The 20,850-nt window shown below is 41.9% G+C and overlaps 1 protein-coding gene across 1 annotated transcript in view; it reads right to left on the bottom strand.

Annotated features, from left to right (window-relative positions):
* LCMT1 (leucine carboxyl methyltransferase 1) overlaps positions 1-20,850 on the bottom strand; it is a 47,295-nt gene that overhangs the window by 3,698 nt on the left and 22,747 nt on the right. The window contains exons 5-9 of the mRNA XM_075564641.1: positions 16,319-16,380; positions 14,505-14,607; positions 10,879-10,999; positions 8,049-8,150; positions 6,196-6,287 (exon numbers count right to left, since the gene is read on the bottom strand). Of these exons, the coding sequence (XP_075420756.1) occupies positions 6,196-6,287; positions 8,049-8,150; positions 10,879-10,999; positions 14,505-14,607; positions 16,319-16,380 (480 nt within the window). The remainder of the gene's footprint in view (positions 1-6,195; positions 6,288-8,048; positions 8,151-10,878; positions 11,000-14,504; positions 14,608-16,318; positions 16,381-20,850) is intronic.

The raw sequence follows: 20,850 nt of genomic DNA, 5'->3' as shown, positions 1-20,850 counted from the left end.
GGGAAGATACATAAAAACCTCTTAAAGGGTGTTTTCTGTGTGTGAAAGAAAGTAGCAAGGATGGGAGGGTGAAGTTCTCCCATTAATCCCACCCCATACTACTTTATTTTGGTTCTTTTGTTACATGTATGATTTTTTTAAATAATTATTTTAAATGTAAACTTAAAAATACATGTGTACACAGAGAAACATGAATAAACAAGGAAATAACATGTTTTAAAAATCCTCTAGTGTGGGAAATTTCAGGCATTTCTGAAAAGTGTGAAGAGAAAAGTAAAAAATTAGGTTTCTACTATTCAGAATAGCCACTGCTAACAATCTGGTATTGCCGTCTAGGCTGTGTGTGCACACGGGTACACACGTGCGCTATGTAGCTGCATGTTTTTGGATTTGTATATGCACGTGTCTTGATACACTAGCTTATGAACTATATCTGAAGTGAGAATAATTATCTACAAAATACTTTGGTTATTTTCCAAGTATGTAATCTTGTCAGAAGACAGACAGGTAGATTTCCTAATACCAAGAGACAATAGGAGCAGCACAGTTGGAAGGTTCTATGATGGCGATGACCAAGTCTGGTCATCAGTAGACACTACTAGCTGTGAAGCTCGCCTGAGCTCCAGGAGGACAGGCGCCTGCTTGGATCACTGCGGTATCCCTAGTGCTTAGAAAAAGACATGTCTGACAGTAGGTACCCACTCAGGTTATTTCCAGTTTGGGGCTATGACTAGTACTGCGCTATACACTGATGTACAAGTCTCCGATAGAACTCTGCTGTCGGGTTTTGCGGATCGAAGCCTCGGTGTGAAATGGCTCGGTCTTGTAGCGCTACTTTTCCTTTTCCGAAGAACTACCGGTTTTCCACATGGCTATGCTGTTCCACATTCTCCGATAAACATTAGAGTTTCCTTCCATTCTCACCAACGTTCATTTTCTTTTGTTTGTTGTTATTTGCTTTACATCTTAGTTATCCTGTTGGTTCATTAGGTGCTGTTCAGTTGGCTTCCAATCCCAGCAACCGTATGTACAACACTGCGATCCTGAACGATTTTCACACGCGCTGCCATGTTTGAGCTCACTTTGTCGACCTCTGTGTCAATCCCGCTCATTGAGGGTCTGTCTTTTGTCACTGCCCTTCTACTTTCCCAAACACTATGTCCTTTTCCAAGGACTGGTCTCGCCTGATAATATGCCCCCCAAATGGGATCATCTTTCTATCTTTGCTTCTAAGGAGTATTCTGGCTATACTTCCTCCAAGACAATATCTTAGTTCTTCTTGCTGTTCAAGGCACTTTCAACATTACTGTCCAACACCATAACTCCTATGCATCCCAAGTCTTTGGTAGTCTGGCTCATTCACTGTCCAGTTTTCACATGCATCTGAAGTGCTAGAAAATGCCAGGGGGTGGGTCAGGTACACCTTAGTCTCAAAGTGGCATCTTTGCTCTGTCACATTTTAAAGAGTTCTCATGCAGCGGCCGTGACCAATGCAAGACATCATTTGATTTCTTGACTGCTGCATGTGGGAGGTGGATTGTAGATCCAAGTAAAATGAAATTCTTGACAACTTCAATCCTTTCTTCAATTATTATGAAGTTGATTCTTTTTTTAAAAAAACATTTTATTAGGGGCTCATACAACTCTTATCATAATCCATACATACATCAATTGTGTAAAGCACATCTGTACATTCTTTGCCCTAATCATTTTTAAAGCATTTGCTCTCCATTTTAGCCCTTTGCATCAGGTCCTCTTTTTTCCCCCTCCCTCCCTGCTTCCCCATGAGCCCTTGATAATTTATAAATTATCATTTTGTCATATCTTGCCCTGTCCGACATCTCCCTTCACACATTTTCTGTTGTCCGTCCCCCAGGGAGGAGGTTATATGTAGATCCTTGTAATCAGTTCCCTCTTTCCACCCCACTCTGCCTCCATCCTCCCAGTATCGCCATTCTCACCCCTGGTCCTGAAGGGATCCTCCGCCATGGATTCCCTGTGCCTCCAGCTCCTATGTGCACCAGTGTGCATCCTCTGCTCTATCCAGACATGAAGTTGATTCTTCATCCGATTGTGAAGATATTAGTTTTCTTTACACTGAGTTGTAATCCATATTGGCAGGGTTTGACTTTCCTCAGTAAATGCTTCCATTCCCGTTCCTTTCAGCAAGCAAGGCTGTGTCATCTACATATCCCAGCTTGTTCATGACACTGGTTGATCTTCATAAACTCCAGCTGCTTGGATTATTTTCTCAGCATAAAGATTGAATAAATTTGTGAAAGGACATAATGCTGATGCATATTTCTCCTAATTTTAAACTACACATTATTTCCTTGTTCTCATTGAATGACTGACTGCTTCTTCCTGAGCACAAACTAGTGGTCTAGAATTCCAATTCTTCTGAATGTTCTCCGTAGTTTGTTATGGCCTAAACAACTAAATGCCTTTGCAAGCCAATAAAACACACAAAAAAAACGTACTTCTTGTATTCTCTGTTTTCCGAGTTACCTGACATCAGCAACAATATCCCTTGTTCAAGGACGTCCTCTGAATTCAGCTTGTATTATGGCAGCTCTCATAGAAGTACTATTGTAATCATTTAAAAATTAATTATCTTCAGCAAACCTTTATTTGCATACGATACTAATGATGTCATTCTATAATCTCTGCATTCTGTTGGTAACTTTTATTTGGAGTCGGCACAAATATGGATCTTTGCCAGTCAGTTGGCTAAATGATGGTCTTCTAAATTTCTTGGCATAGACTAGTAAGCCCTTCGAGGGCTTCATCAGTTTACTGAACTATTTCAATTGACATTCTATCAATTTCTAGAGCCTTGAATTTTTTATCAATAAGTAACGTTATATCCAAAAAATGACTTCCAGCCCAGTCCTACTCAAGTCCACAAATCCAGTGCAAGGCAGGGCCCTTTTCAGACTTACATAGCTGCAGGTTGACGATGCAGAATGCAGGAAGATCCTAAGTCGATGGGTACAGAGCCAGGGGGATCCAAGGTCAGTGGAAACACGGCAGGGTGCCAACAGCTCTCAGGTTGGGAGGACCACATGGAGCCGCCCTTGAAGGCAGAGTCCCAGCAAGCGAGGGGGTGGGGGTGGGGGTGATTCCCAGTTTCTTCTTATGAGAGGATGTTGATCAGGCTGTGACCTGATTGCTGGGTTGGATTCCATCCCTATACGTTCATACAAATTCAAGTTGACATCTAACTACCACCCTTGAATCGTAGCTGTATAACTGGTCTTCCTTGTAGGCACATCGATATTGTCCTATCACACAGCATGGTACTCAATAGATCTGGAAACGTTCTTGATGAATGTGATGGCATTGCTGGCACAGGAAAGCATATAAATGTCAGATGGAAAATGGCCAATACTGTCCATATTAGCTCACTAATGCCTAGGATACTGGTGCTTTTTGCTTTTAATTGGTGCTCTTACAGCTCTTATCATAATCCACACATATATTCATGTTGTCACACACATCTGTACATATGTTGTCATCATCTTTTTCAAAATATTTTCTTTCTATTTGAGTCCCTGGCATCAGTTCCTCATTTCCCCCCCTCCCTCTCCTACCCTCCCCCTCCTCCTGCCCCCTTGATAATTTATAAAAAAATTTTTCATGTCTTACACTGACTGCTGTCTCATTTCCCTCACTTTTCTGTTGTCTGTGCCCCTGGGATGGGGGACATATGTCCATCACTGTAACTGGCCCTCCCTTATCCCCACCCCCCATTACCCTCCTAGTATCGCTGCTCCCCTTATTGGTCCTGAGAGGTTTCCCTGTGCTGCGAGCTCTATCTGTACCGGTGTACATGTCTGGTCTAGTCAGATTGGTAAGTAGAATTGGGGTCATTGGGGGGAAGCACTAAGGAACGAGAGGAAGGTTGTATGTTTCATCAGTGCTCTGCTTGCACCCTGACTGGCTCTTCTCTTCACAGGGGGTGTCCAACTGACTACTGATGGGCTTTGGGTCTCCACTCTGCAACTCACCAGAACATGAAAAACTGACAGACAAATGGTGACTCCATTCCACTGAGAATGAAATAACGTCTCATAGCGGTTATGACTTTCATCTTTCTGACGGCTAATGATATTGAGCATCTTTTTGTTTGTTTGTTGTCATTTTAATATCCGCTTTAGTGAATGCCTATTCAACTTTGTGCCCATTTTAAAAATTGTCATTTTTTTATTGTTCAGTAACAGCTATAAATAAAAACAGGTTACTATACTCTTATCAAATATATGGTTTCTGAAGATATTCTCCCAATCTGTGGCTTGTCTTTTCATATTCTTAGTAAAGATTTTTATAAATAAACTACATATTTTAAAATTATCATTATCAATATAGTATAGAAACTTATAAATACTAGGCGACATAGGTCTTGGTAACTCATAGATGTTTTGATATGGAAAGCTATCTTTTGTTATGTTAAAAACATAAAGGAGATAGCTTACAGACCAATACATATAGTTTGAATCCACTGAAATTAAAACAGAAATCTGCTAATTACTAAATATTTACCTTGATGTACATGAAGGAATATATACTAAATTATGAACAAGGGTAATCTCTGGAAGGTGTGATTACAGAGTAGAAACCTATTATACTTTATGCTTTTAGACTGAACTATAAAAGTACCTCTTTCTCTTCACTGCACTTTCTAAAATGAACAGCTCATTTAGAACAATGAACATAAATATTTTTAGAACTATGAATATAATTTCTTTGATAATGAAGAGGCAAATCCATTTCAAAATCTGCCAATAGACTTTTCGTTCCCTGTAGCGGCCCTGGTGGCACAGTGGATTGCAGTTTGACATGCTACCCTCAAGGTCAGCAGTTTGAACTTGTCTGCCACTTGGAGAAAGGCAAAGCTTTCTATTCCCTTAAGAGTTAGAGCCCAGCACTGGTGAGAGACAGTCATACAGGTCAATGGACAGACCTGGAATTCTCTGCTTTCTCATTTGGGGGCAGGGGAGGGATTTTTGCTAGGGTTTTTTTTCCCTCTTTTTATATAATCTTTTGTGATTTTTTTGTTTTGTTTTGTTTCCGTTATTGTTGTTTTGCCTACCAATATAAGATGGGCCAAGGAGAAAGCAATGGGACCGACAGTTCCAGAGGGGCTTGGGGACAGCAGGAGGCTGGGGAAGGGAGGGGTGAGCAAACAACGCCACAGACAGGGAACAACTAGGGAATTAAATTCAACAATGAGGAGGACGTAGAGATGCTGGGGGTGTTGGAGCAACAAGAGCAATCTAGCTGACAAGAATTACTATGAGGCTGGAGAAGGAGGGGCATGATAATAGGGTGGGGTGGTAAAAGGAAAGAGAGGAAAGATCTAGGAAACAAAGCTATGGATAGAGGTACAAACATAGGTGTGCACTTATATATTAATTCGTGAAAATAGAGGTATTGGCCTACGTACACATATTTATAGAGCAATACATTGAGGAAATGGACAGATTTTGGGCCTCTTCTCAAGCCCTGCTCAACACAAGAATACTTTGTTCTAACAACCTGGCATTCTGTGATGCTCACCCTCCTGGCACAATCACTGAAGACAAAATGGGTGCATAAGTAAATGTGGTGAAGAAAGCTCATGGAGCCCGGCTAGCAAAAATATAGATCAGGGGTCTTAAAGGATTAAAGCTAAACAAGCGGCCATCTAGCAGAGAAGCAACAGGCCCACATGGAAGAAGCACACCAGCCTGCTATTGTTATAAGATCCCCCAATAAAATCTTAAAAACAAAAAACAAGAGTTAAGGCCTCAGAAACCCAAAGGTTTAGTTCTATCCTGATAAGGTCAGTCTGAGTCAGAATTGATTTGATGGCACTAAGTTTAAATGTTTTGGGGGTCCCTGAGGAATGTTTTTTCTTCTCCAAAACACAGGGATTATAAAAAAATTTTACCACAGATGTTTCTTTGGAAACTTTCCAAGTATAACTCCTTATTTTGACTAAAATAATCCATTTGGGCATAAGGTTTATCCCATCTTAGTGGCTAATGAATTTTTCGCAAATTGTCGCCAATGTTTAATTTAGTAGCAGGCTAACTTGTTTCAAAATAAGTTTAGTTAGGGATTTTGTCTTTATAACATTAAAGAACACAGACAATCATGCAATTAATTCTCAAGTAATTATCATGGAGCTAACAATGCTTGGCAAACCCATACCTAATCACTTCTGATCGTGGTAATCTGCTGTACAATTCCATCATATCAACTACCGATGCTGTTTCCCATCCACATGACAGGAGCCGTTCTCTCTAGAGAGTATGGTGAAGAGAAAGAGAAGAATATCAAGGTCATGTCACAGAGATCGAAGACGCTCTTAAAGCACTGGAGGACTTTTAGATTACTCCTTTCTCAAGAGTCCATTCTGGCCCTTGTCAGCTAAAACTCACTAAAGCATATTTAAAGAAATATAGAAATCACTTTTCTATAGTAACAATTTTTCAAGTGGTACAATAGTAACATGACATAGCACGTGTAAAAATTAAATGAAGGTAGTAGTATCTCTTCAGTAAGTAAATGGCATTTGAAAAGAAAAGGGGCTGTCATAGATGAAAAGGTAATCAAATATGACCTGTAGAACATGATTATAGATCCTCATTCAAATATGTCAATTATAAAATTATCATTTTAAAAATAATTGGGAAAACTGAACACAGACTGGTATCTGGTGCTATTGAGGAGTTATGGCCAATTGGTACAGTATGAAAGGTAAGAAAATGAAGACCATTGATTTATGAATACCCTTATCTTGATGAAAAGAATGGCCTTATTATTCAGCATCCACAGGGAAGTACTTTGATATACTACTTGGGGTTTGCTTTAAAATATTCAAACATCAAAAGTATTTTTGAAGGGATTCTCTTTATTTTTAAGATATGATAGAAAAAATTTTAATTATTAATAAATCATTTTATTTGGGGCTCTTACAGCTCTTATAACAATCCATATATCTATTGTATCAAACACATTTGTACATATGTTGCCATCATCATTTTCCAAACATTTTCTTTCTAATTGAACCTTTGGTATCGGCTCTTTTTTTTCCTTCCCTTTCCCACCCACCTACCCTTGTGAACCTTTGATAAATTATTATTATTTTCATATCTTACATATACCATCTGCTGTCTCCCTTCACCCAGGTTTCTGTTGTTCATCCCTCCTGGGGATGCAATGATATCAATCAATCTAGTTGGTTTCCCATTTCTCCCTTTCTCTGCGACATCCCCCTACCTTCATGGCATCGCTACTCCCGTTACTGTTCCTGAGGGGTTTACTGTCCTGGATTCTGTGTGTTGAGAGCTCTTATCGGTACCGTGTACATGATCTGGTTTAATCTGATTTGTAAGGTCGAACTGGAAAGAATATTTGGATCATAAACACTTAAAATAATATACAGAAATGTAACTTTGTATTTTCCATATCCAGATGGCAAAATAGGGCTTAGATTTCCCTAGCCCTAGCTCTGGTGGCACAGTGGTTACACCTGGGCTGCTAACTGTAAGATCAGCAGTGTGAAACCACCAGCTGCTCCCCAGGAAGAAGATGGGACTTTGCTCCCATAAAGAATGACACTCTCAGATATGCACAGGGGCAGTTCTACCTTGCCCTATAAGTTCACGAAGAGTCAACGTCAACTTGATGGCAGTGATTTAGATTTTGGGCTTTTAGAGCCTTGGTGGTAGAGCGACAATGTCAGCAGTTCAAAACCACCAGCTGATCCTCAGGAGAAAGACGAGGCTTTCTATCCCTGTGAAGAGTTACAATCTCAGAAACCCACGGTTCTACTCTGTCCTATGGGGTTGCTATGAGTCCAGAATTGACTCACTGACACAGAGTGAGTGAGTGAGTGAGTGAGTGAGTGAGTGAGTGAGTGAGTGAGTGAGTGAGTGAATGAGTGAAGTAGTGACCCACAGACCCCTCAGTGACTTTGTAGTCAAGTGTTTTTGACGGGAAAATGTCCTCCAGTGTTTGACTGATGGTGCAAGAACACACCCGTGTCTCTCCTTTCTGACCTGTGACTCTAAAGACTTGCACATTTCCACTCCAGCCAGGTCACACTGTCGCCTTCGCAGATTTTCAATCATGATCTGCCCGAACCTGTCATCCATGTTTACCTGGGAAGGAAAAGAGGAGTCTGGGTATCTCTGTACAGGTTGGTTGCATAAAGTGTGCAATTTTTTTGTTATCTCTGTTTTTAACCAATCAAGGCAACCATTTGTTAGTACTTAGTACAGGTAAAGCAATGAGGAGCAAGTACTCATACACACTGCTGGTGGGAACAGAATCTGGTGCAGCCCCCTGAAGGGTAATTAGGCAGTATATTTCCACTTTAAATGCTCAACCTGAGAGTAAGTCAGCCAGTCCACTAAAAGAAAATAAACCTACAGATGTACTCCAATGGTTTTCATAGATGTCTCAACATACAGGCGTGGTGAAGCCATGAACACCTTACCGAATGCCCCTGTTTTAGCTCTTGTTTCTGGAAACTCAGAGTACGAGTGCTAACTTTGACTATTGTGATAATTAACGAATGCAATACACGTCAAAATCATGGAATAGTGCCTGGTGCACAGCAAGCTCATCTACCAATCTGCTACTGCTATTTTATTGTCTTTGTGAAAATGATCAGCATCCATGTGGTCTTATCACTTTAAATCGCTAATTGCATAGCAATAATAATAGGAACATGAGTAATGGTATACACTATGAAGATCTCAATGAGTTTGCTATTTCCAGACAAGTGAAGGTAAACGTCTGCTTCTCACAAAGTGAGGGTGATGGTTGTGGCTGAGACCTTCTAGGGATAGCTATAGATGGCAAGTTGAAGCCTGGCAAATTACCAGTCCTGCCCCCAAGTCACAAGGTCTCTGCTTAAAATCGCTTAACCCACTGTCTCTCATACCACGTAGAATAAATGCTCGTGGAATGTACGAATGCCCCAAAGCAGAAGAGTAAAGCCACACACATCAGGTGTGCTAAAACAGGGAAAGGGGAAATCAATTCCCCAGTGTGGGAGTCGGTAAACCAAAACAGGTCAGCATGACTTATTCACATCAGAAGAAAAGATCAATGAGGTCATCGTCCATTATAACCATTCACCAGGACGAACGACTAAGACTAGGTTTAAGGGACACACAACTAAGCAGAAGAAAGGAGAATCGGAACCACGCACAGCATGGCATACTGCATAGAAAACTGGACCACGGCAGGCCAGGGGGGCAAAGAGAGAGACCGGAAGACCAAGGTCAGCCTCGTTCTGCACATGATGACGCGGCAAATAATTCCATGAAAGCATGTCCCTTTACTGCTCTTACCTGCAATTAAAAAGTGTTTTAAATTCTAAATTAAAAAAATAAATTCAGCGATGATCAACATCAGCTCTGTCCTTAAATAATCCATAATAAATAATCCACACAGGTAAATATGATTGTCCTCTCTTACAAACAAGGCATCAACGCTCAGAGAGGTCAGGGAAGAACATGTAACACTAACCATCAGGCGCTGCTATCAATGCTTGTGCATAAAGTAACTCATTTAGTCCTCACAGCAATCTTGTGATGTAGGAACTATTAGCATCCTCGATTTTCAAATGAGGAAATGGGCACATAGAGTTCAGTAACTCGTACAGGCCACACAGACAGGGAGTTCACCCCACAGCAAACCACCGAGAGAGTCTGCCTCAGGTCACACTGCCAATAACAATGCTGGGGTCTCTCTGAACCTCAGATGGCCCTTTCTAAGAAACACAACATTGCGAGGCTCACATGCATAGGAATAGGGTTCCACAGAACTGAGGCCTTGGAATCACGGCGCTGGGGAAGACTACTGAAGGTGCAAGGACTGCCACAAATCCCACATAACTCTGCCTCGGAAGAAGGACAGCCAGGATGTGGATGTAAAGGCATTACGTGTGGTAAAGTGGAGGAGCGGTGAAACAGAGGACGGCCCTAGACAGGATGGATGGACACAGGGTCTGCAACAAGGGGCTCAAGCACAGCAACTTGTGTCCTTCCGTTGTACATACGGTCGCCATGAGCCAGAACCGACTCACTGGCCCCTAACAACAACAACAACATTCAAACCCAAGACAGATGATGCAAACGCTCTAAATCATAATTTTTTTGCACTAGATCACAAGAATCAAATGGGCAGTAAATACACCAAGCCCAAGGGTTTTTATAAATCAGAAATGTTACATAATCTGCTTTCTAACTTCTCTTAAAAACTGGGAATTTTGACAGTTCCCGGCCACATCTGAGTCTTGGCCATGAAATGGGACGCTGGTGCTCTTGTTCACCACAGTCCCCACCACTCCACCTGTGGAGCAGTTCCTCTCCTCCCTCCCTCCCTTTGCGGCCATATGCTTCCAGGAGGAAAGTGAGAGGCCACCTAGGTGGTGCCGTTCAGGGTTGCAGCTCAACCACAGAGACGCTGGAAGGAAGGAAGGCCTGCTGAGCTACTTCCCCAAAGTCACGGCCATTGACAACCCTGTGGAAAACAGTTCTCGGGGCCACTCCTGGGTGTTGTCATGCGTTGGAATCGATTCCGTGGCACCGGTTTAGGATTTTCCGGTTGCCACTGTAGGACAGGTCAAAACCCCTCCGGCGAGACCTGGGTCTTCACAGACATTGCAATGGTGAAATAAGGACACAAAAACACTTTTACAAAGGCTAAGGGAGACGCCTGCAAAACGTCGAAAACGGAAGGACACGAAGATGGTGGGAGTGGATTAATAATGGAGAGTGGCTGCAGGCAGAGGGACAGGAGGACTGAGGGGGCAAAGACAGGGACGATGACCAGGAGAGCCCGGGCAGCACCCCGCCTCCTCGCGCATCCTCCTACCTGCTCGTAGTTGATGTACATTGCATTCTCAAAGCTGTTGGCTGCCCACTTCAGGAGGTTTGCAGACTGCTCTGGAGTCATGTAAATCAGCACACATTCAGTTATGAGGAGTGTTGGCAATCTTAAGAGAAGAACACAGGCACATGCTTTTTTATAAATCAAATCATGACCCTCTAATTATGTATACGTTGCAGCATGACCGGGCTGAGGAAGCTAGAAGCACCGAGCAAGGACATCACCAATCAATACAACGATACGCGTGTAATAGCACTGGGGCCCGATTTTTATGCTATAAAAAAGTTAGCAATAAACCATGATATCCGTCTGAACGAATCATTCACATGGACTCTAGCCAACAGTAGGTGGACTTGGCTCTAAGCAGAAGAACCACCCAGTTGAGTGTAAATTATCAGCCCACAGAAGTTTGAGCCACTAAACCGAGTTGTTGCCACTAAGTTTGGAGTGGTTTGTTACACATCAGAGGCTGACTCATACAATGTGGAAATCTTGATAATCATTTACCAGAATCAATTTTTTATAAACCTTCTGAATTGAGAATTAAATACAATAAAGTCTCAATTAATAATTTCAATAAATTACACTAATTAACAGATTTTTAAAAGTCACAAAATAGGTAAAAGAAACAGCAACAAATTCCTGGAAAAGTATCTAAAAGTCATTTTAAAAAATAATTTTATTGGCATATACATAACATATCATGCCATTTAATCATTCAATTGTTAAGAAAATGTATGCAACCGTTGCCACAGTCAATTTCAGAACAGTTTCTTCTTGTACTCATCCATTTCCCTCCATCCTCCTTGCCGTACCCCTAGGCAATGACAATCCAGTTACTTTTGCTATAGGTCTACCTGTCCTGGATTTCATAAGCAGAAAACCATATGCGATATAAACGGGAAGCAAACAAACAACAAAAATGGTTAAAGAGAACGTAGAAAACCCTCAATCAATCAGAAACTGCTCTCAGGCTTATTGTTGGATAATAGTATTAAACTCATTTTTCAAAGGCGGAAACTGAAATACAAGAGTGAAGTAAATTGTCTGAGGTAATGCCCCTTAATATTCATGGCTGATTGCTCTTTCTCCTACAAATCAAGGGATTCTTATTATTTTTTATCTGTTGCGTTTTAAAAAACATTTGCTTTGATTGGAGGCGGAAACTTAAAAGGAAAAATAAAAATGCCCAACGAGGCATGAATTTAAAAGAACATGGTACATCTGCCCAACGGACTGCGAGGTGGCTCACAGACAAAACCTGGCTCTTAGGTGCTCTCCTGCTTCCTCAGAGAAGGTAGCATCAGAATAATTAAGCAGTCCACTGCGACTAGCGATTCACTGCCCCCTTGCTCATACACTATTGTAGACAATGTGCTCATGTCCTATTCTGAGGGCCTGCGTGTAGTAGACACTCAACTACTGGTGGAATGAGTGAATAAGTAAACGTAACTGAACAATCAAGCAAGTGGATAGATAGGTATGTAAACATATACATATGCGAGGGTTGTGAAAAGGAATCGCTTCCAGGGTTCTCGTTCACATGTGCATGAGGGGTATTTTTGTTTGTTTAATGTTTAAACACAGCTCTTATGATCAACGGATGACACTAGACAAATTTTCTTAGTAACCCACTTGTCTTAAATCTCATTAGGTGCCTTTAAAAACAAAAAGGTCTATTTAAGACAGTGGCTACAGGAGAAGCGGAGGTGGGAAAAAGGAAGGGGGAGGGGAGGGACCAACCCAGGGACAAGGGAATGACAAGTGAGCTAAAATCAATAGAAGGAAGCATGCTTAGTGGGGCTCAATCAAGGGCAATGTATCAGCAAGAAATTACTAAACCCGAAGGAAGGCCAAACATGATGGTGGGACAAGAAGAAAGTAAGGAAATAGAGGAAAGAACCAGGAGGCAAAGGGCATTTCTAGAGGTCTAAATAGTAAACATATATCTAATGAGAGGGGAATAGAACTATATACTCATGTTTATATGTTAAGAATTAAGGCTACAGATGGACATTGGGCCTTGACTCAAGTACTCCCTTAACACAAGAACACTTTGTTCTAACAATCCAGCATCCTGTGATGCTCACCTTCCTGACAAGATCACTGAAGACAAAATGGGTGCATAAGCAAATGTGGTGAAGAGAGCTGATGGTGCCCAACTACCAAAAGATATAGTGTCTGGGGTCTTAAAGGCTTGAAGGTACACAAATGGCCATCTAGCTCAGAAACAACAAAACCCACATGGAAGAAGCACACCAGCCTGTGATCATGAGGGGTCAAGGGGATGAGGTATCGGGCATCTAAGACACAGAATAAAACCATACCCAAGGTGAATGGGGGGAAGGCATCCCCCCTCCCATGACAGTGTTTTCTATAAGAAATTTACAGTAGGTAGATCTATAGTGAAAGTAACTGGAGGGGGACGTAGCAGAGAAGGAGGGGGCGGGGTGGGTGGCAGGGGAGCTTACAACAATGAGAATGAGAAGAAAGCGGTCTGAAACTGACTGTGATGGTGATTGCACAGACCTTGTTAATAAGATCAAGTGATTAAATTGAATGATATGTAGAGTATATGCCAATATTAAGTTATTTTAAAATTATTTTCACAAATGAAATTAAAACAACAACAACCTTCAGTATGAATAACAAATCAATGCAAAGAGGAAAAAAAACACCTAACAATTGGATCAATACACAGCATCATGATAAATGAAGAAATGACCGGCGTGTTCAGGGATTTCATTTTACTTGCAACCACAATCAATGTTCAGGCCCGCAGCAGTCAAGACATCTAATGATGCATTGTGCCAGGTAAATCTGCTGCTTAAGACCTTTGGGAAGCGCAAAGATGCTACTTTGAGATCGTCGGTGGGCCTGAGGCAAGCTGTGGCAGTGTCAGTCACCTCACACGCATGTGAAAGCTGAACGAAGCGTATGGAAGACCCGGGAATGAATGCAGTGAAGGTCTGTGCTAGAGAAGAACACTGAAAATCCTGTGGACTGCTAGAAGGACAAACACATCTGTCCAAGAAAGAAGTACAGGTGACGCTTCTTAGAACCGAAGATGCTGAGACCTGCTCGCAGCACATGCTGTGGACACATCAGCAGGAAGGACCTCTTGGCACAGGACAACATTCTTGGAAAAGCAGAGGGCCAATGAGAGGGAAGATCTGATCGACACGACGGCTGCAGGACCGGGCTCCAACAGAACAGTAGCTGTGAAGCTGGCACAGGGCCGGACGGTGTTCCATCCTGTTGTACACTGTGTCACTGAAACCTGAAACGGACTGGATGGCACCGAACAACAAGCCTTTCTTTAGACATTGCAGTTACATGTGTTATGCTGTAATTATCTCCTCTCACACTTCATGTTTATGAAAGTGGTCATCAGGGTGTAAAACAGAGCGGCACGGGTGATTCTAACATGAAAACAAGCTTGAGAACACAGCTAGACGTTCTCAGAGAACGCCTGTACCTAGCCAAGAGATGAGGAAAAATTACAGCGTGAAGGACCGGATACAGGGACCAGATCACAGTTCTAGTTCCAATGGGCCTTGTGTCCTAAGAACATGACGTTGCAACTGCAGAAAAGGTTAACAAAAGCTCACTGTGCATTCATGTGGCACTTTTTCAGCTTCTCTTCCAATTCACATAAATCTCGCAGATCTGCTCCTATAATGGCATATCTCTTTGAATTCAGCATGTGTCCATCTGCAGATGCAAGAAGATGAGAAATATTATAACTTTGGTGAATACTGCTTTTCCAAAATTAAACTAACTTAATTCTTTCTATCACATTCAAAACTATATGTTTATTGTTAAAAAATAGGGATGAAAAAAATAGGGAAGGGTGAAAATTAACCAAAAATAGCAAACCTTCCAAAGGTAACTGAATATTTTGACAGGTAACAGTCTAGCCTTTTCTTGATGCAGCTTAAGTAAGCTAGCTTATATGCATACGCTTGTACCCGAGTACATACAACACGTGCATTCATCACTCATTCGCTCTTGCTAAGCCTTCCTTCCTTTGTTTCCCTTTTCTTCTTAAGAGGGTGATTATATTCTAATATGGAGTGGAGTTCAGTACCAGATCTGCAAGGCAAAGGCCGTGGAAACCCTACAGAGCAGTTCTACTCGGTCCTATAGGGTTACTGTGAACTGTAATCGCCTCAATTGCAGAGGGGTATTACCTGCTCTATTGTGGAAAAAAAAACAATTTCTGAATGTCCAATTACATCCTTATAAATAAGATAGAGACGCAAAATGTTTATGGAGTTCAGTATGAAACAACAAATCAAAACAAAAAGAGAATTTAAAACATGTTTCCCTAGTGCATAGACCTCAGAGATTAGAATCTAAATTCCGCAGAGTCAATCATTTCCAGTGGAAGCACATGATTCAGAACTGCTGGCACTGTCCCCACTGGCTCGGCCACAGGGCCACTTCTAGAGCAGTCCCGGCCTTCACTTCACTTCCGTAGCCCTTAGCCCACGTCACAGCTCTTGTAGGACATTCCTTGCCGCCTCTCTGCCTCTCTGTCCTCTTTCTTCCTCGGTCGGCTTCCCTCTGTGGCAGTCACTGCATTGGTGAGTATAAGCAAGCTGCTAGTCAACGCCAAGATGTGAGCCAGCCTACCAGGATCATAAACCATCGAGCAGTCAATCTCCTCTTAATAAGGTACAAACCCTTCTTTTGCATAGTATGCCATAGTCACTTCATTTGCTTAAATCTACTGACCATTTAGGGATGCAAAATAGACTGTTCACTGGCCAGGCAGATTGCAGCACAGATCCAGGACAAAGCTATCAAACTCACTGTTTAGAGCTTACTCAGAGAATGTCAATCGACCCGAACAAACTATCTGATGTAGGAAAACCAAGGCAAAGGCTTAGGGGGAAATTCTCTCAAGTAGTCTTCTCAGCAAGCGCTGTTGTCTCAGGGATTAAAGTGCTCAGCTGCTAGCCAAAGTCCATGATTTGAAGGCAACATAGCAGCAAGAATTACTAAACTCGAACGAAGGTCAAACATGATGGTGGGACAAGAGGAAAGTAAAAGGAAATAGAGGAACGACCCAGGAGGCAAAGGACATTTATAGAGGCCCCTGTGGGGGTTGAACGATCCTTATCATGGGGCCGCCCGATTCATAACAGTAGCAAAATTACAGTGATGAAGTAGCAACGAAAATAGTGTTATGGTTGGGGGGGTCACCACAACAAGAGGAACTGTATGAAAGGGTCGCAGCACTACGAAGGTTGAGAACCACTGCTATAGGGCAAGATACAACTGACCTTTGAGTTTCCAAGACTATAACTGTTTACCGGAGTCGGAAGCCTTATTTTTCTCTCTTTACAAAGAAAGGGGGAGGGAAAAGCAGAGATATTCATACAATCCATATTGTACTACTGGGGCTAAGGGTACTTGCCTGTTTGAATGGTGTCCTCTGAATGCAATTCTACAATGGGTTTTGATAGAGGGGGCTTGGATCTACAGAAAGATAGAGAAGAAAATGAGTCAAGTATCTGGTTTACTCCAAAACTGCCATGTTCCTTCTACTGAAGTGGCACATAGCTACTGCTGTTCAAAGCAAGGGCTACTTCGGAAGGATTTAGGTTAAATTAAATTTGACTAGAAGCACATACAGTAAAACTTCAACAGATACACAGGATTTCAGGCTAGAGCAGCTAAGTATTAAACTCAACAGCTCCTGATGTCAAATCACACAGTGAACTTGAAGTGCTTAGAAAGAGGCTAACAAGAATTTTCCAGGTCATCTCTAGTGTCTTGTTTCTCTGCAACCAAACCACAGATATATTAAGACAACTATTATTTCTCGTAGATAAATTCTACAAAACTGGCTTTTCCACCCATCTAAAACTCGGGAGCATTCATTTAATAATCCCCTCAAAAATGCATCCAATCAGAACGCAGAGAGCCACAGTCAGTGTCCCAACAGCTATGCCAGAAACAGCCATCTATCTTTTTCCCAGAAAAATCATCACCGGTCTTGAGTGAGACTCCATTTATTCGTATTTCAATCAGAGTTCTATCCAGCATACAACCTTTTCAGTTCTCACAGGGTCAGAAGTGCTGTACGTTATTAAAGAGCACATTTACTATAAAATATAACATTAGGAAAGGTGCTACAAGGAACTTCTATGAGATAAACAAGAAAAATAAAAATAAGACATTTCAGTGTGTGGGATCTTGTTGCTAGGTGCTGACTCATTGTGGCCCTATGTGAACAAAATTCCTATTCTTACGCTTGAAAGCCTACTGCTGCAGCCACTGTGGCAATCCAATTGTCAAAGGTCTTCCACTTTTTTGTTGTCCCTCAGCTTTACCAAGCGTGGTGTCCTTTAGCAGGGACTGGTCTCTCCTGACATGTCCAGAGGACGTGAGAAGTCTCACCACTCTTGTTGCTAAGGCGCCTTCTGGCTGGACTTGTTCCCAGTCAGATGTGCGTTCTTCTGGCACTCTGTGGCTCTTTCAATATCCTTTGCCAGCACCATAACTCAAACGAATGGATTATTTTTTGGTCTTGTTTATTCAGTGTCCAACTTTCACATACCTAGGAGGCAACTGAAAATACCATGGCGTGGGTGGGTCAGGCCATTAATCCTCAATGTAACATACTTGCTTTTCAACACTTTAAAAAGAAGTCTTGTGCAGCAGATTTACACACCGCAGTTCCTCTTTTGATCTCTTAACTGTTGCTTCCATGAGCACTGAGTTTGGATCCAAGCAAGACAAAATCCTTGACAACTTCAATCTTTTCTCCATTTATCATGATGTTATCTATTGGTCCAGTTGTGAGGATTTTTTTCTTTACATTGAATTGCAATCCATACTGAAGGTTGCAATCCTTGATCTTCATCAGCAAGCGCTTCAAGTCTTTCTTTCAGCAAACGAGGTTGTATGATCTGCATATGGCAGGTTGTTAATGAGCCTTCCTAGGGTCCTGATACCACATTCTTCTTCATACAGTCCAGCTTCAATGATGATCTATCTGCTCAGCATCCTAAGTATGGTGAGAAGATGCCACCAAGACACGCACCTTTCCTGATTTTAAACTATGCACTATGCCCTTGGTGTGTTCTAAACTTTAGAAGTTTAGACTTTTTAACTACGCATTTTTAAATGGCCATTCATTTGTCAGTTGTTGCGTTGGTCTATGTGTGTGGTGATGTTGGAAGCTATACCACAGTTACGATACATATTAGCAGGACGACCGGAAACGGGAAGGTTCGGCAGAACTACAGACTAAGGCAGGCTAGGAGGAAACATGGATGAGGAGAAAGAGGCAGTTAGTTGCTTCTGAAAAATCAACCACTGAAAACCTTCAGACGGGAAGGTAAGCATCCTCAGGTTGGAAAGTACTCAAAGTACTCCCGGGCTGTATCGTGCAAGGAAGTCAACCTTATGACACAGATGGAGCAAAGCTTTCAGAACTCTGGTTGACTGACAGGGTGTGGATCAAAACAATGGAGAGAAACTGGACTTCCATCGAGAGGGCGTGCTAGGCAGACTCTCTACAACAAAGATGCCAGATGAAACAGATACAGATGGGAGTCCTGGAGCCTTGATTAGAGGAAAGGATAGAGAAATGGATTAAATACTAAGAGAAACTGAACAAGTGTGGCCAAGGAGGACATCGACAGGTGAACTGTCAGCAGGCCTGATGCAGCTCTGCCGTATCTGCTTCGGGTGCTGGAGAACAGCTCAAGCACCGACAGCTGGAGACGAATGTCTGGGAGGATGTGCATTCAGAAAGATCCTTAGAAGCAAAGACAGCGAGGCTTTGGGCATGTGATTACGAGAGAACCAGCCTTGGAAAAGGATATCCTGCTTGGAAAAGTAGAAGACAGCAAAAAACAGGAAAACCTTCAAATACGAAGGCTTGACATGGTCGCTGCAATGGGCTCAAACATAACCACTGTGAGCATGGCTCAGGACCCGGTTATGCTTTGTTCTGTTGCACCTAAGATCACTGTGAAGCCAGGGAACCCAGGGCGGATGATCCCTTCAGGACCAGGCCTGTGAGGGGCGATGCTGGGAGGGTGGAGTGAGAGTGGGTTGGAAAGGGGGAACCGATTACAAGGATCTACATGTGACCTCCTCCCTGGGGACGGATAACAGAAAAGGGGGTGGAGGGAGATGTCAGACACGGCAAGATATGACAAAATAATAATTTATAAATTATCAAGGGCTCTTGAGGGAGGGGGGAACAGAGAGGGAGGGGAAAATGAGGACCTGATGCCAAGGGCTTAAGTGGAGAGCAAATGTTTTGGGAATGATGCGGGCAATGAATGTACAGATGTGCTTTACACAGTTGATGTACGTATGGATTGTGATAAGAGTTATATGAGCCCCTAATAAAATGTATGAATAAAAAGATCCCTGTGAATCACAGCTGACTTGATGGCACCTCAAACAACAACTACTGCAGAGTGTCGAAAGATCTCTTCTATTCCGTTTATGTATTTTGAGACTCTTTCACTGGACACATAGATATGATGCTTACGTCCTCATGTTCAATTGCTGCTTTTATCATTACATAATACCCCTCTCTGTTTCTTATGCGTGATGTTGACTAGTCTATCATGAATCAATATTATCACTCCTGCTTTTTTTATTGCTATCAACTTGATCTATTTTTTCAAATTGAGTTTTCTGTCTGTGTAGGATGTGTCTCTTGTAAACACAAACTGGTGTGTGCAGGATTCTTACCTACTGTGCCACTGGGCCTCTTATGTGGTGCATCTAATCCATTTACATAGGGTAACTATCATTAGGTGTGAATTTCCTCCTGTTATTTGGCTGGGCATGTTTTGGGGCACTGCTAAGTGTGTTCTACACAATCGCCTTGCTGAGCTCCTTTTACTTGGGAGTCTCCTTTTCACATACTTCACTGCTGTTCTTTCAGTATTCACTGCATCTTTATGACTTCCCTTTTTCATTTTGATGACGCTTATTCATTTTCTTTGAGAAAAAGTCTGCTCGACCTTGAAATTGACCAGGCTTCTTCTCCATTTGGACGTTTGCACCTGTGTTACTACCTCTCTTTGTAACTGTGCCCTTTCCTCCTTTAGGCAATGCTGTCATTGGTCCCCACTTGCAGGCCCTGAGGTTTATTTTACTTTGTACACCTGCATATCGGAGTTGACTTTTCAGTGGTGTTTATCCTGACAAAATCTTAAAGCCAAAGTTAAAAACAAATCGTGTTCACAAACAGAGACTGCTGGTTATTTTTTGTTTGTTTGTTTTGTGGTTGTTTTTAGATCATTTTATTGGGGGCTCTTACAACTCTTGTTATACGTCAGATACATCAAATTGTATCTGACACATTAGTACATATATTCCATCGTTAATTTCTAGACATTTACTTTCCACTGAGCCCTTGGGATCAGCTCCTTCCCCGCCCCAACCCCCACCATCCCCAGCCCCAAGACTGCTGGTATTTAAATGATTAATACAAAAAGTGGGGAAGAGAATGTGTGTCAAAACTACTGAGTAAGCTTGTGTTTTTGGCTTGGAGTCAGGAATTAAATCTCAGCTCTACCTCTTCCATTTTAGATGACTTCATGCAATGAACACCTTTGAGTCTCAGTTTCCTCATAGGAGGACTGAATGGGGCAATCCAAGTGAAATGCTTGGCAAGGCAAGAGGCGCTCTAAGAAAAGATTAGTAAACTCAAACCTACAGGTTTGCAAAGTCCTAGAATGCTGAACTCAGAATGGACCCATTATATCTCTCCTGTAATAACGGATTACTCATGCATTGATATAAAAAAGATTTACTGTTTTATATTTAATATTACTATCCATTTATATTTAATATTACAATCCAAGAGTGTTTATATTCTAGGGATATAGCAGATCATGGAATATACCTAAAAATTCCAGACTACTAAAACTATTCGCACGTCCTTTTGTAAAGGCTCAGAGGTATTATACT

This window comes from Tenrec ecaudatus, chromosome 12, assembly GCF_050624435.1.
Source record: "Tenrec ecaudatus isolate mTenEca1 chromosome 12, mTenEca1.hap1, whole genome shotgun sequence".
Classification (NCBI taxonomy): Eukaryota; Metazoa; Chordata; class Mammalia; order Afrosoricida; family Tenrecidae; genus Tenrec; species Tenrec ecaudatus.
This window is presented reverse-complemented; position numbering and strand designations above follow the sequence as displayed.